The following is a 13051-nucleotide window of genomic DNA, read 5'->3' as shown; positions in this document are numbered from 1 at the left end:
CCAACAATATTCATACAATGCAATGCAGTATATAACAAATATCGTCCCATATATAATCAATAGTAGTTTTCTACTCAGCGTCCAATAATCTAATGTTGTAATCATTCTGTTCAGGCTTCTCCACGCTGTCCCTAGCAGACCAAATGAGTCTACTGCAGAGTGCATGGATGGAGATCTTGATCCTGCGTGTTGTGTACCGCTCGCTTTCCTTCGAAGACAAGGTTTGTATCGTTCCATTTATTCTGCCTCTGCTTAAACATTGGCAAAAGGGTTCCTGATCATTCTCAACTGGCGATTTGTGTTTGTGTCACTAGCTGGTGTACGCCGAGGACTACATCATGGACGAGGACCAGTCCAAGCTGGCCGGGCTCCTGGACCTGAACAACGCCATCCTGCAGCTGGTCAAGAAATACAAAACCATGAAGATGGACAAGGAAGAATTTGTCGCTCTGAAGGCCATCGCGCTGGCTAACTCAGGTAGGATAAAAGATGTGTGCGTGTGTGTGCGTGTGTTTGTGTGTGTGTTTGTGAAGTGCAGAAAGCGTTAATCCCCGGAATCCCCATTCCTCAGGGACTCATTTAGACGGAGCCATCAAAGAACTCCTTTCAATACTTTTTATCCAAATACACATGACTCACACTTTGACACAAACTTAGGTGTCCAATCATTCACACACACTCGTTGTGTACAGTACACAGTCGCTAGTGCGACCTGTAGCCCACCTTGTACAAAGTGGCCATCCCTTTTCCATTAGCATAGTCGTCTCTTCAGATGCCTGTTAAATAAGGTGAAATCATTGGAGCCCAAAGTCTGTCGATAAAGGCCCCGTTCTGATGTGTCCGGCTTGCATCGACAACTGACTGACACACGCACACACACATACACAGAGGCGCGCGCCTCGCCCCTCCCCTCAAATGACCCGTCTTTTGAACTTTGTCTTGGATGGCAGCCAGCTCTTCAGTACTCTTTAATTACAAGGGGGAGCTGTCAATACAATGTGTTTAAATGGGAGATGCGATGGAGGGAGCTTTGAATGGCGAGGGGAGGGGCCTTTTGTTCTAATCCTGATACCATCAATGCACTGACACCCCAAATCTGGCACTCACATGCACACTTTTGAACATCCCAATTAAATCACACAAAGATATGCCGCTCGGATCTTCCTGAAATTTAGAATTTGAATCATCGCAAATGTTCAAGCACATTTATAGGGTGCATACTATCATGTAGAAATATTGACATTATATCCGGGTTGGGTTATGTGACAATCGATGTGTTGTGTGTAGAGACAGCTCATTGGCTTGGGGAGCAGTGGTGTGCAAAGAGAAAAAAAAGGGGGGGGGGGGGGGGTGTAGTGACCCCGGGCATCCACTTGAGGGGGTCATCTATCCTCAAACTTTCAATAGACATCAAAATATTTTAGGCAATACACTAGACCCATGCCTATGGTGTAGCGCAAAATTACAACTGTGACATTACAATTTAGCTGAAAATCGAATAGTACTCTAAACGGGTCTATACTCTAAACAGAGTCAAATTTACACTTGGAAGAGAGTAAAATCAGAGTAAATTTTACTTAAAGTATTTTTTACTGCGTACGAGAGAATTGGCTTATCCCATGACAAAAACCTAGTAAAGTTTTTTCACTCAGAAATTCTAGGTACATTTTAGAAGGAAATTTTTTGAGTACATTTTACTCGTTTATAAACAAAACAAAAAATGCAAGGGTTGAGGACCAAACTTACGACATTCCGCTTGGGAGACTGCAACACTCCCACCTAAGCTATGCCAACCCCTACTGTTTGCGAATATCCAAAAGACCAAAAACAAATTTTTTGGTCTCTTGGAGGTATAAAGATTCCGTCTGATACAAACGATGTATTACACAGGAAGTTGTGGGTTTTTTCCTCAACCCTTGAGTGACTTTATTTATTTATGTATGTACCTTTGTATGTATGTATGTATGGAAAAATTTATTCTTGGAAAATGTACTTGAATTTCTGAGTGAAAAATCTTTAATAGTTTTTTTCATGGGATAGGCCAATTCTCTCGTTCAGAGTAAACATATTTTGAGGAAAATTTGCACTGAATATTTTATTCTCATCCATGTGTAAATTGTACTGGGTGGGATCAAGTAGACTCTGTTTAGAGTAAAATGTACTCTACAAAATTTTCTGTATAGTTAATCTTGTGACCATTGGACAGTTCAACAGCGCTAAACAAGGCAATGCACTCACCATTATTCAACTTTTTTTTTTGCTCTGAATTTGTCCGTATACCTCAACGCTAGTCCCACTTTGTAACACAGGAAATATGACGCCAGAAAAGCTCCGCCTGCGTTGGGTCTGACCGGTGACCGTAGCATTTTTGCTAGTAGTTCTTCATTTCCCATGAATCTTAGACACAGAATCAGGAAGTAGTTCTAGTCCAGTATGTATAAAGTATAAAATCACAGACAAGTCTTAATGTGTTTATTATTTCAATCAGGAAAATAATTGCCTACAACACACGAATAGCCTCCTAGCTACAGCAGTGTCAGAATAGCTTCAACAGATTAATGTCATATTCCGGAATGATGTATTTTATTTAAAATGCCCATCACTCTTCTGTGAATCACAACAAGTTTGCATCACGGGCCCATCTTTCCAAGCGCTCGTCAAGACAACAGAGCGCTAGCATTAGCATTTTGAAGGGCACTGACACTAATTAATTCACAGGATGCTAATCGTCTGCATTAATGAAGCCAAGCCTTAAGAAATGTTAGCAAACGTGCCCCACATGTAAAGGCACTTCAAACTAGCCATGGGAAACAGGAGGGCATGTGTGTGTGCAATTGTGTTCCATGTTGCGGTTAAACAACTCGCGCTCATTAGGATGTGCTGTTAGCTTGCGAGTGCGAGAAGGCAAAACACTAAACACGCAACATTAATTATACCTGTGTCAAGTTAATCTAGCTGAATTTATTTGTGTTTTGGAAAGAATTTAGGAATTCACATTTCCTGAATCTACAATTAAAGGGGGAAAAAGAAAAGGGAGGGTGTATTGTAATGCTAATAAATCTGCTTATGAACTAGTAAATAAAATATGGGATTGGACCGCCCAGTCTTTTATAAACTGTGAAGATGTTTGACAGGATACAAACGGAGTTTTCTATTGATCCTTATAGGACAAACGCGAGTGGTCTGCTCCTGCATACTGATACATGCATTACTCTATAGATCCAGCCTTGTGTATATATGACATCTGTGGCTGCCTCGCCGTTTACCGTAATCCATCTGTGACTGTATTGTACACTAAAGGCTGAGACAAACAACAATTTTATGCTCAACCTCAATAGCAAACATTTCCTCTCTGACGTGATCAATCAAAATGGATTAGTTGTAAATATTTTGTAATACAGATCGTATATATTGGGCTGGCAAGTCTAATAGTTTTGAGGTGGGGTTTTTTTCCAATCACACCAACTACCAACATTCCCACTGTGTGTGTGTGTGCATTCAGGTGTGTTAATGTGGGTGTATAGATCAGCACTTGCCTTGTGATTATTATTTAACATGCATGTAGCCATTGATCGGATCCATTGATCAGAGGTTGGGAGCTAAAGGCCAGCTCACATTAAGACTTGGCCTCCCCAAGGGCCAATATGGGGCATTATTATTGAGGGACATTCTCAGCCTGCATGCGGCCACATAATACTACATGCCACCAACAAGAGGGATTACATGTGTGTATGTGTGCAAGTTTAGACACACACACACACACACAGATGCACTTTAGGTGTTCCCGAATCTCTCCATCATCCTACAACTCCATTTTTTGACTCCGCCCACCTGTCTGTGTGTCTGTTCATTCATCACGCCCACTGTGCCACACTTTAAAGACACATACTCGAACAAGCTCGGAATCTAAAATCTTAACAGATAACAGATATCATGTGACTAGAAAAATAAAGTGCACTTGTGCTCACTATATATATATATATATATATATATATATATACAGAATTCAAATTATGTTCACAAAATATTCTTCTTGGGTTAATTTTAATGAAAGGCTGTTAATTATCCTTAAGACTAAATGTGATTGTGAATGGTTGTTTGTCTTTGTGCCCCGTCATTGGCTGGTGACCAGCCAATCCAGGGTATACACCGCCTCTTGCCCACCATCAGTCGAGATAGCCTCCAACTCACCACGACACTAATTAAGACAAATAGCAAAGGAAATGACTGGCAAATATGTTTGTATATATTTTTTGAATATATTCAATTAGATTTAAATAGGTTCAAACATATTTGCAATTTTGTTCAAATTTACTTGTAAATAGATTCTAATGTAATTGCAAGCTTCCTTTTTTTTTAGCGTTTGGCATATATTACAGTATACAGTACACATTCAAAAATTTAATAAGTAAAGATTGTTTATTCATTAATTTTTATGATTTATTATTAAGTCTGTAGTGTATGATTTCCGTTCTTTTTTTCCCCATAATGCCACTGTTGACTTCCTCATGTGCATTCTTGTTCCGAACGTATTCTTATAATGTAGGCCATTAATGCTTAAAAAAAATATTTAAAACAACTTTTTTTTTTAACTGTACTTTTTTACTTGACTTTTTTTAAACTACAATGGCAATATTAAACAAAATTTAAACAAATTGCAATATACAAAATTTAAACAAATTGCAATATACAATTAGGAGTATATGCATACATGGAGGGGGAAAAAAACTACCTTTTTTCAGCATTTAGCCTACAAGTACATTTCAACATACGTGCAAATACGTATATAAATACGCTTATAAATACATTCTTTAAAAAAAAAATTAAGTGTACTTGCCAATCAGAAATCTTTACTCACATTGACATTTACACGATTGCGTAATATATAACAAAAGTAATAACTCTATATCATATTGAGTCCAACAAATCTGCTCTGAAAATATAAGTCGCATTTACACACAGAGCTGCAACATGCCCGATAATGTACTCGTAACCAAATCATTGTGATTTCCTTGTCAGACTCCATGCACATCGAAGACGTGGATGCCGTGCAGAAGCTCCAGGACGTGCTCCACGAGGCCCTGCAGGACTACGAGGCTTCCCAACACCAGGAGGACCCCCGGCGGACGGGCAAGTTGCTCATGACCCTGCCACTGCTCCGTCAGACCTCCACCAAGGCCGTGCAGCACTTCTACAGCATCAAGCAGGACGGCAAAGTGCCCATGCACAAACTCTTCCTGGAGCTGCTGGAGGCCAAAGTGTGAGGGCAGAAAGTCCAAGCAACTATCTTTTACACACACAAACACACGCACCAAAACACACATAATTATATGTCCCTTAAGTACGCCCACTATGACAAACAAGTAAGCTATTCCTCTTACCTTAAAACTCTGCTGTTTAAGATTTGAACGAAAAGGCTCGATTGACCTTTTGTTTTGGGAGGTGGGAGTTGACTGATATAACCCCGCCCCTTCTTAAGGAGAAAGAAGAAGACACTTCCCGCTGTTGTTATTGTTGCGTGCAAAAACACTGACAACGGCACTCGCATATACATTTAATGATGACGATATTAACAGCAACGTGCTCAAACGAGGACACATTCAAAAGAAAACGTTCAGAGGACTAATGAGACTTTCCCCCCCCTTGTCCCTCCCGTATAATTTTTTAAGTGTTTAAGAAGATAAAAGAAAAAAATACCTAAAGAAGATTTAAAGACATTTGTAATCACAATTATGTGTACATTGGGATGGACAAAGAAGAAGATGGTAAGGAGGAGATTTGCCTGCCAAAAGATGGAACACTTGCATTCAGCGGATGCCAGCAACTTTATGCCATTACCCCAAATTCTTTGACACCTTTTATTTTTTTTATCCGAGGCCCTGAACTGTTTTTCTCTTCTATTATTGATTCAAGAGCAGTCTACTTGTCCTGATAACCAGCAAGGGAGCAGGTGTGTCCAAGGATTGGACTTTGAATTGGTTGCTGTAAACACATGCAAAATTTAGGAACAGCGTCCCCAAGAAGTCACCTGCTTGTGACCTGTTGACACTTAGTGGAAGCTGAAAATAACGTCAGACTTACACTTGATGAATTGAAGATAAAAATAGAGGGGGAGGAAATCGGCTTTTAAACTGCATAGTGCCAGCTCGGCTCGCTTTTCTGCTTCAAACAAGTTCAGATCCAAGACGGAATGTTCAAGGTTTGAGATAATTTGAGAAAATAAGGTAACACACTTCAAGTAGAAGGTATCAATAGTCAATATTAATTTCATATACCCTACCACCACTAGTTACAACATATTGTAATGCCCCTGCGAGTCGTCAAGCATCTACACATCCACTGGTGGAATTTCATTCGCATTATTAAAGTGAAAGTCAACCTTAAACATTGATAATATGTTATATGTGACCTCACTAGACTAAACAGGACATTCTGATTAATATTACATTTGTGGAATATGAGTTATGAAGCAAAATCCAGCTGTTTTTATCCATTTCAGGAGGCGGCCATTTTGCCATTTGATTTCGACTGAAGATGACATCATATGTTGCTCAGGTCTCAGGTAACAACCAATCACAGCGCAGCTTCAGAAAACAGGTAAGCTCTGATTGGTTGTTAGCTGAGACCAGAGCGACATTGATGTCATCTTCAGTCGACAGCAAGTGGTAAAAAATGGCCGACCCCTAAAATAGATTAAAAAACAAATTGATAATATAAAAATACAAAATGAACACATAATCATTTTTAAACAAGAGCTGCTTAGCCACAACTGATGTCCAGGCAGGTAACATTGAGCTAGTCATTCCCCGACACCAACGTCACTCACCAGTCGAGCCATGGGAGCTTGCAGTGCAAAAGCGGCAAAAGGTCCGACAATTTGTCATATCTTGTGTTTGTCAATGTGTCGTATTTTCAGCTCCGTGCAGTTCACATTTCACTCTTTGAATGTGCCATTGAGACAGTCGAGCGTCGCCTCAGTGCTTCCCTCCTTGCTCAGCTTCCTTCGCAAGCTCATCTTTTTACAAGATGGCCTCAGAGCAGATGTTCCACACGTGTGACGGGCCACTGTCAGGACAGAAGGTGACAGAAGTGTTGCTTCATTTTGATTTCTCGGCTTCTATCTCAATGTAATTGTAGCTAAGCTACTAATACTAGGCTTGTAAATAACAATCGTCCTGTATATGATGTATAACAGCAGCTTTGTTTTTCTTTGTCTCCCTAAACCCAAAACAAACTTTCTTCGACCAGCTTGACCACACTCAGTGATTATCATGTATGTACAAATATTACAACTTATCATGTATTAACAAATCAGCGTTTATCATAGGAGCTTCCAAGTAGGAGTGGTTTGATGACAAAGGGTGCAATGACGGGGGGTTTTTGGGAGAATATGTAGCTTTTTTTTGTCTTTTTGTGAGTCAGACACTTATTAATCATACATAGAAATTGTAGCATGGAGGCGGATCACGATGGTCGTCAATACAAGCAAGGGTTCACGTCGATCAACTTGAGCAAACGCAACAGTTTGAGTAGAAAAACACGGGGACCGTTAAGAGCCATGTTTCCACCAAGTGCTACACTTCACTTCCGTTTGGCACAATCAACCTGATCTGATGGGATGTTGAATTGTGGTGTGGGGAAAAAAGTGCAACATCGCCGGAGTGTAACCAGACAATGAAATCATCAAATAATAGTAACTATAAATGGAGTGGGAGGGGGGGGGGTTCTTATTACTTGAAAAAGCTTAACAAAGGTTGATGCACTCAGAATTTCAAAGTGAATTGTACAAAGGGTTTAACTTGAATTTCTGATGTGAAAAAACATTCATATTTTTTTTCAAGTAAATATCAATCCCCATTTTTTTTCTGTGCATAATTTTGATGAAAGTAGATTAATCAATGATGTCAGTGACATTTTTTCAGCACAGTACATCTGTCCCCAGCCTTCGTTACGCCACGGCCATGTTTCACGTATATATTTTGAAAGGGAAGTTGATGCTGTTTAAAATCACTCGCAGTCGCAGCTGTATCCCATTTTTTGTTCTTTCCAAAGGCAGCTTAACGCTGTATCTGTTAGGACTGATATGCAGCTTTTGCAGCGTTTCGACTGGATTGTAGCGCTTGGTGGAAATGGGCCATAAATAAAGTAACAGCTATGGAAAATGGTGCTAAAACAAACCATGATCATACTTAAACACACGCACAGATTCTGCCTGGCTTGCTATCATCCCCCTTTCTGTTTTCAAACATTTACTGTCATTTCTTAAAGTGCAATCAGTCTAAGTGACAAAGATAAAAACAAGTTACACCCTGTAGTATATGTTATTCATTCAAAGTTGCATTTTCTTCAAATACGACCTTTACCCACAGCAAGGTTTGATCACTCATTATAGCTTTAACAGTTGGGGATATATAATTATGTTATTTGAAAAGCTGGATAAGAATGCCAAATGTTTATCCAATCTAGTCGAAGCTGGCAGCTGAGGAGTTAAGTGTAGTCCATCTCTATCGCCCGCAAACATCATTTATCATTACAGGCTATTTTCTCAGCCTTCATTAACATTGTATATTGTAAATACAATTCTGACATAAGACATTTTATTGGAAACAAAGATTTTTAAAAGCGAACGAAAAAATGTAGCTCAAACTCGAAGGTTTCACGTAGACCGCTTTTACAAAAAAAAAAAAGTTTGCTTTTGATTTCCCAAGTCTTCCTTCTTTTTTGGCTCCGCCCCTCTTCCGCCGAGCACTCGGAGGCGCGCCTGTGTGCTTCCCGTCCTCGTGCCGCGTGCTTCCCACTTCTTTAGCCAGCGCCCACTAGACTAGAGGCCATGCGGTCCGGTCTGGCTGATAGATCCGTGAACTCGTACAGCGCTCATCTCTTACCTGACTACACATACTTAATGAATTATTTAGTATCTAAATGATAAACACAAGTATTTAAAGGGGGAGGGTCATTTGTGTAACTTTCCTGTAAAGCAAACAATATTCTGTGTATCTTTTAAGTTTAAATAACAAAGATTGAATGACAGGGGGGACATTTGAGAACCTTTTGATAAGCTCGCTGTACATACTGGTACATAACTACCTTCCACAGCTTCACAACACCTCAATCATTTTGACCATTTTCTTGAAATGATTGAATAATTGTTCTTATTTGTTTTAATTAATTACAGGGAAGAATGAAAGGCCTAAACTCTTATATTAAAATTAGTGTGTTATTAGAGGCACTGCCTCTAATCCTATACAGTGTAAACTATAACGCTAAGTTCAACATGTAATGTAAAAACGACATCATTGTTTTTTCTCTTTTATACAATAAGACAAAAAGGTGTTTTAAAAAACATGTTTGCAGTTTAATGTTAAATTGTCACCTGTCAAAGTAAATCCCGAGAAAATACTGCAAATTTCCCAAATGTGCAATTGATTTGACTTGATTTAGTTGTTTAAAAGCGGCAATATTTACAAAAAATATACTTATTTTCAACATTTTTTTTTATATAGGCCAAGTCTGTAGTTTCCAAATTTTTAAGCTACCACAGTTATTGTCCAAGAAATGCATCAATATGCGGCATGCTTTGACTTTGTAAAAGTTTATTTTATTTTATTTTTTATTTTAAGAAGCAATATTTTGTTGACTGAACTCTTGACAAGTTGCACTTGTGACCAATTATTAGCGTTTCAACCCATATAAATAGTGGTATTTTCCATGAGGTGCAATGGGAAACAGAGTGTGAGGTGTTTTGACCTGGTTGCACTTTAAGCACCGTGTTGTTTTCTTTCATCTGTTACTAAGACCCATTAGCTGCAAATATTGTATGTAATCCAACTATGACTTGTGTAGCTGAAGCAGCAAAGGATTGTCCATCTCAGATCGACAGTCATTTTGTTGTATTTAATTGTAGCCGACACTTGCGCTACTACGTTCATGGGCGAGGGAGAGTTTGGATAAAAACTTTTCAAGAAAAAAAAAGACCCTTGCCTTGTGAAGAGTTCTGGACGAAGGGAGTTCTGGACCCTGTATTGTTATTAAAAACATGTTCGTAGATTTTAGATGTGCTTCACATCAGAAAATGAAAATGAAAAAAAAACTACCTGTATATTTTTGTGATGTGTATCATACAAGTGTGCTCCAATGATAATGTCCATTTGTGTAAATGTATTTATTTCACACTGTATATATTGTTCAATGCAAAAAGAGAGACCTATGATTCTGTAAGTTAAACGACTATTGTTTGAAGCATTACATGTGTTACTCCAGACTATGCCTTTCAGGATTATTACAGTAGAGCAATATCGATTAAAACCAGGCTTCCAGTTTTGAATCTTGTTCTCTTCCTCTTTCAAATGGCATCACATTTAGTTTAGTACTCATGTACTAAACCACTCATGTATATGAAACATACGAGGTTGACTACAATTATTTCAGGTTTTCGTGATGGTCCTCAGTCACGTTCAGTCTCATTGCTCGGTGACACCCAAATCAGCTAAAAATATGTTACAAACAAAATACAGAACATATTCATAGTAAAAGACTGTGACGAAACAAGTAGAATAGAATTTGTTTTCCCACCTACTGTACTGCATTATAGAGGAATTAAGGCTAAAATGGCACACAAAAGTACGAACATGAGAGTTCTACAGTTTGCTCCTACTGTAACATGCAAGTAACAATTATGTCTGCTCCACCTATAAGCAAGCATTTCTACAAGTAAAAATTCTTCAAATTTGCCTTGAATAATCTTTAAGGAAATATGACATTTCACAAAGCTACTTTCCAGTAAAAACTAGTATGGCACTCAAAATGGCAAAACTCCACTAAGGCTAAACTAATAATACAATTTAAAATGTTTGGTGTTGTATGAGTTTGTTTGTCCAGATGTTAAATAGCAGGCTGCCTCCTGTTTTATGGGTTAGGGTGAATTGAAGTCACAAATGTGCCTCTTTATTATTAAATACACTAAAATGGTGTCTCAAAACAACAACAAAAAAACCTTCATATAAACATTTGAATGTTGAGTGTCTCCTTCCCTAACTTTTCCCCTATGCCTTTGTATTTGGGTGACCTAAACAGAGGCCATTATTGGCCTTCTAGGCAAAGAACAACTAACTATAATTAGCATAAAACAACAAAATGTTTTCACACTAATACAAATGTACCTCCACTTTAGCGTCAATCCTCCAAAACAAGAGACTGTGTAAGCCTACATAACTAGCCCCTAAACTTAGCTAGCTCGCAAGATAGATAGCTAGTTCGCTAGCTCCATAGCTAGCTTGATATATAGATGGATAGATAGATAGATAGATAGATAGATAGATAGATAGATAGATAGATAGATAGATAGATAGATAGATAGATAGATAGATAGATAGATAGATAGATAGATAGATAGATAGATAGATAGATAGATAGATAGATAGATAGATAGATAGATAGATAGATGGATGGATGGATGGATGGATGGATATATAGATAGATGGACGGATGGATAGATAGATAGATAGATAGATAGATAGATAGATAGATAGATAGATAGATAGATAGATAGATAGATAGATAGATAGATAGATAGATAGATAGATAGATAGATAGATAGATAGATAGATAGATAGATAGATAGATAGAGGTAAAAGTTGATTAGCCCTTATAAACTGAGGATAGAGTGGATGGAGTTTGGGGGAAGGTAAGAAGAGGTGTGAGGAAATGTGAACAGCTTGCTCCAGTGGGTGGCTAACTACTGTCCATTTGGAAAAAGCTCGATCTTCTCCTCTTGCCAAGGGCACCTCGCACACACACGGACACACACTCAGGGATGTAAGACATGCTGTGTGCAGCACTAAACAGACGATAACATTCAGCCATGTCTGTTGTCTCCTCCCCTTTTTATTCTCTTCTTGTTCCCCCTTCTAATAGCCAGCAGCAGTAAATGGGATGCAGAGGCCAAAGATTTAATGTAGCAGAGAGCCATGAAGCCTTTTAAGAAGCCTTCTTCTAACAGGGGGGTTTGAGGGTGGGGGTCTGACCTGCAGGCAAATATTTTTCAACCAGATGACATGAGAAGATTTCACCCAACATGAACAAGATTTTACTTCTTTTTTTTTTCCTCCCTGTTCCGGCCTTCTCAGATTACGCTCACACTTTTTCTGTCTGCTCGCCCACCTCCGCGCGCATATGTCTAATTTTACTTGCTTTGCCTTTTGGAGTTCATTTATTTTATTTTATCTTTGATTCATTATTATGATACGATAAAAGCTACTTGAGCATTTCAGCTGCCGAGGGGCCCTTATCGTTAACCTTGCGGAACGCGCGCAAGAGTGGGCGCCGCACGCCGCATCGCTAATAGCCGACTTAACGCCTCTCGCCTCCTCCTCCTCCACCTTCTGGCTTCATCTACATCGCTCTTTCAATCTGCGTCTCTCTGCGAGCATCTCTCACTTTCTTATCTGTCTGTCTGATATCAGCTCAATGCTCGGATGGCCTCTGTGAATTTGCGCTGAATTTCTTACAATTTTCATCAATTCAGTGTAGTTACGAATATATACAGTACAGTAAACTTTGAATTATTTGCGATTTGAACATTTGCCAATTCACATATTATTATTTTTACTATACTCCATTAAGACATTTTCACTCTGCACTTAGAGTGCAGTACAATTTGACAGACCTATTTGTTGTGTATTTGCTGCCCCGGCATGACACAGTGTCCCGTTATTAGTTTAAAATGGAAAGGTGACCATATTCACAACTAAGGAGGAAAATACACATAGGCCTTTCAACTATTAGATTTATTTATAATTGTTATTAAATTTATGTATAACCCCAGCCATTGTTTTGAAATGAATTACTATTTATGTATTAGGCACGGAGCCGCAACAAAAAGAGGTGTCCCCCTCACCTCTCTTCCAATCTGGGCAGTGGCAGACAGTCCCCAAGGGTGCCATCTTTGTTTGGGGCCTTGGAAAGTGTTAATGTGCAACTTTGCACCAGTGGCAGTAGCGTAACCTTTGAGTTTGTGTGTGCGTATGTATGTGCCGCCTTGTATCAGTAGGGG

At 38.9% G+C, this 13051-nt stretch overlaps 1 protein-coding gene across 10 annotated transcripts in view; it reads left to right on the top strand.

Moving 5' to 3' along the window:
• esrrga (estrogen-related receptor gamma a) overlaps nucleotides 1-10324 on the top strand; it is a 213237-nt gene extending 202913 nt beyond the window's left edge. For all 10 annotated transcript variants that reach the window (XM_086070957.1, XM_086070958.1, XM_086070956.1 and 7 more), the window contains 3 exons: nucleotides 115-221; nucleotides 315-477; nucleotides 5020-10324. In XM_086070957.1, the coding sequence (XP_085927083.1) occupies nucleotides 115-221; nucleotides 315-477; nucleotides 5020-5264 (515 nt within the window). In that variant the 3' untranslated portion in view covers nucleotides 5265-10324. The remainder of the gene's footprint in view (nucleotides 1-114; nucleotides 222-314; nucleotides 478-5019) is intronic.
• Nucleotides 10325-13051: the final 2727 nt, after the last annotated feature.

Source organism: Leptonotus elevatus, chromosome 3 (genome assembly GCF_054856555.1).
Source record: "Leptonotus elevatus isolate MCC_2025b chromosome 3, RoL_Lele_1.0, whole genome shotgun sequence".
NCBI lineage: Eukaryota > Metazoa > Chordata > Actinopteri > Syngnathiformes > Syngnathidae > Leptonotus > Leptonotus elevatus.
The sequence above is the reverse complement of the archived record's forward strand: the minus strand, read 5'-3'. Positions and strand labels throughout refer to the sequence as shown.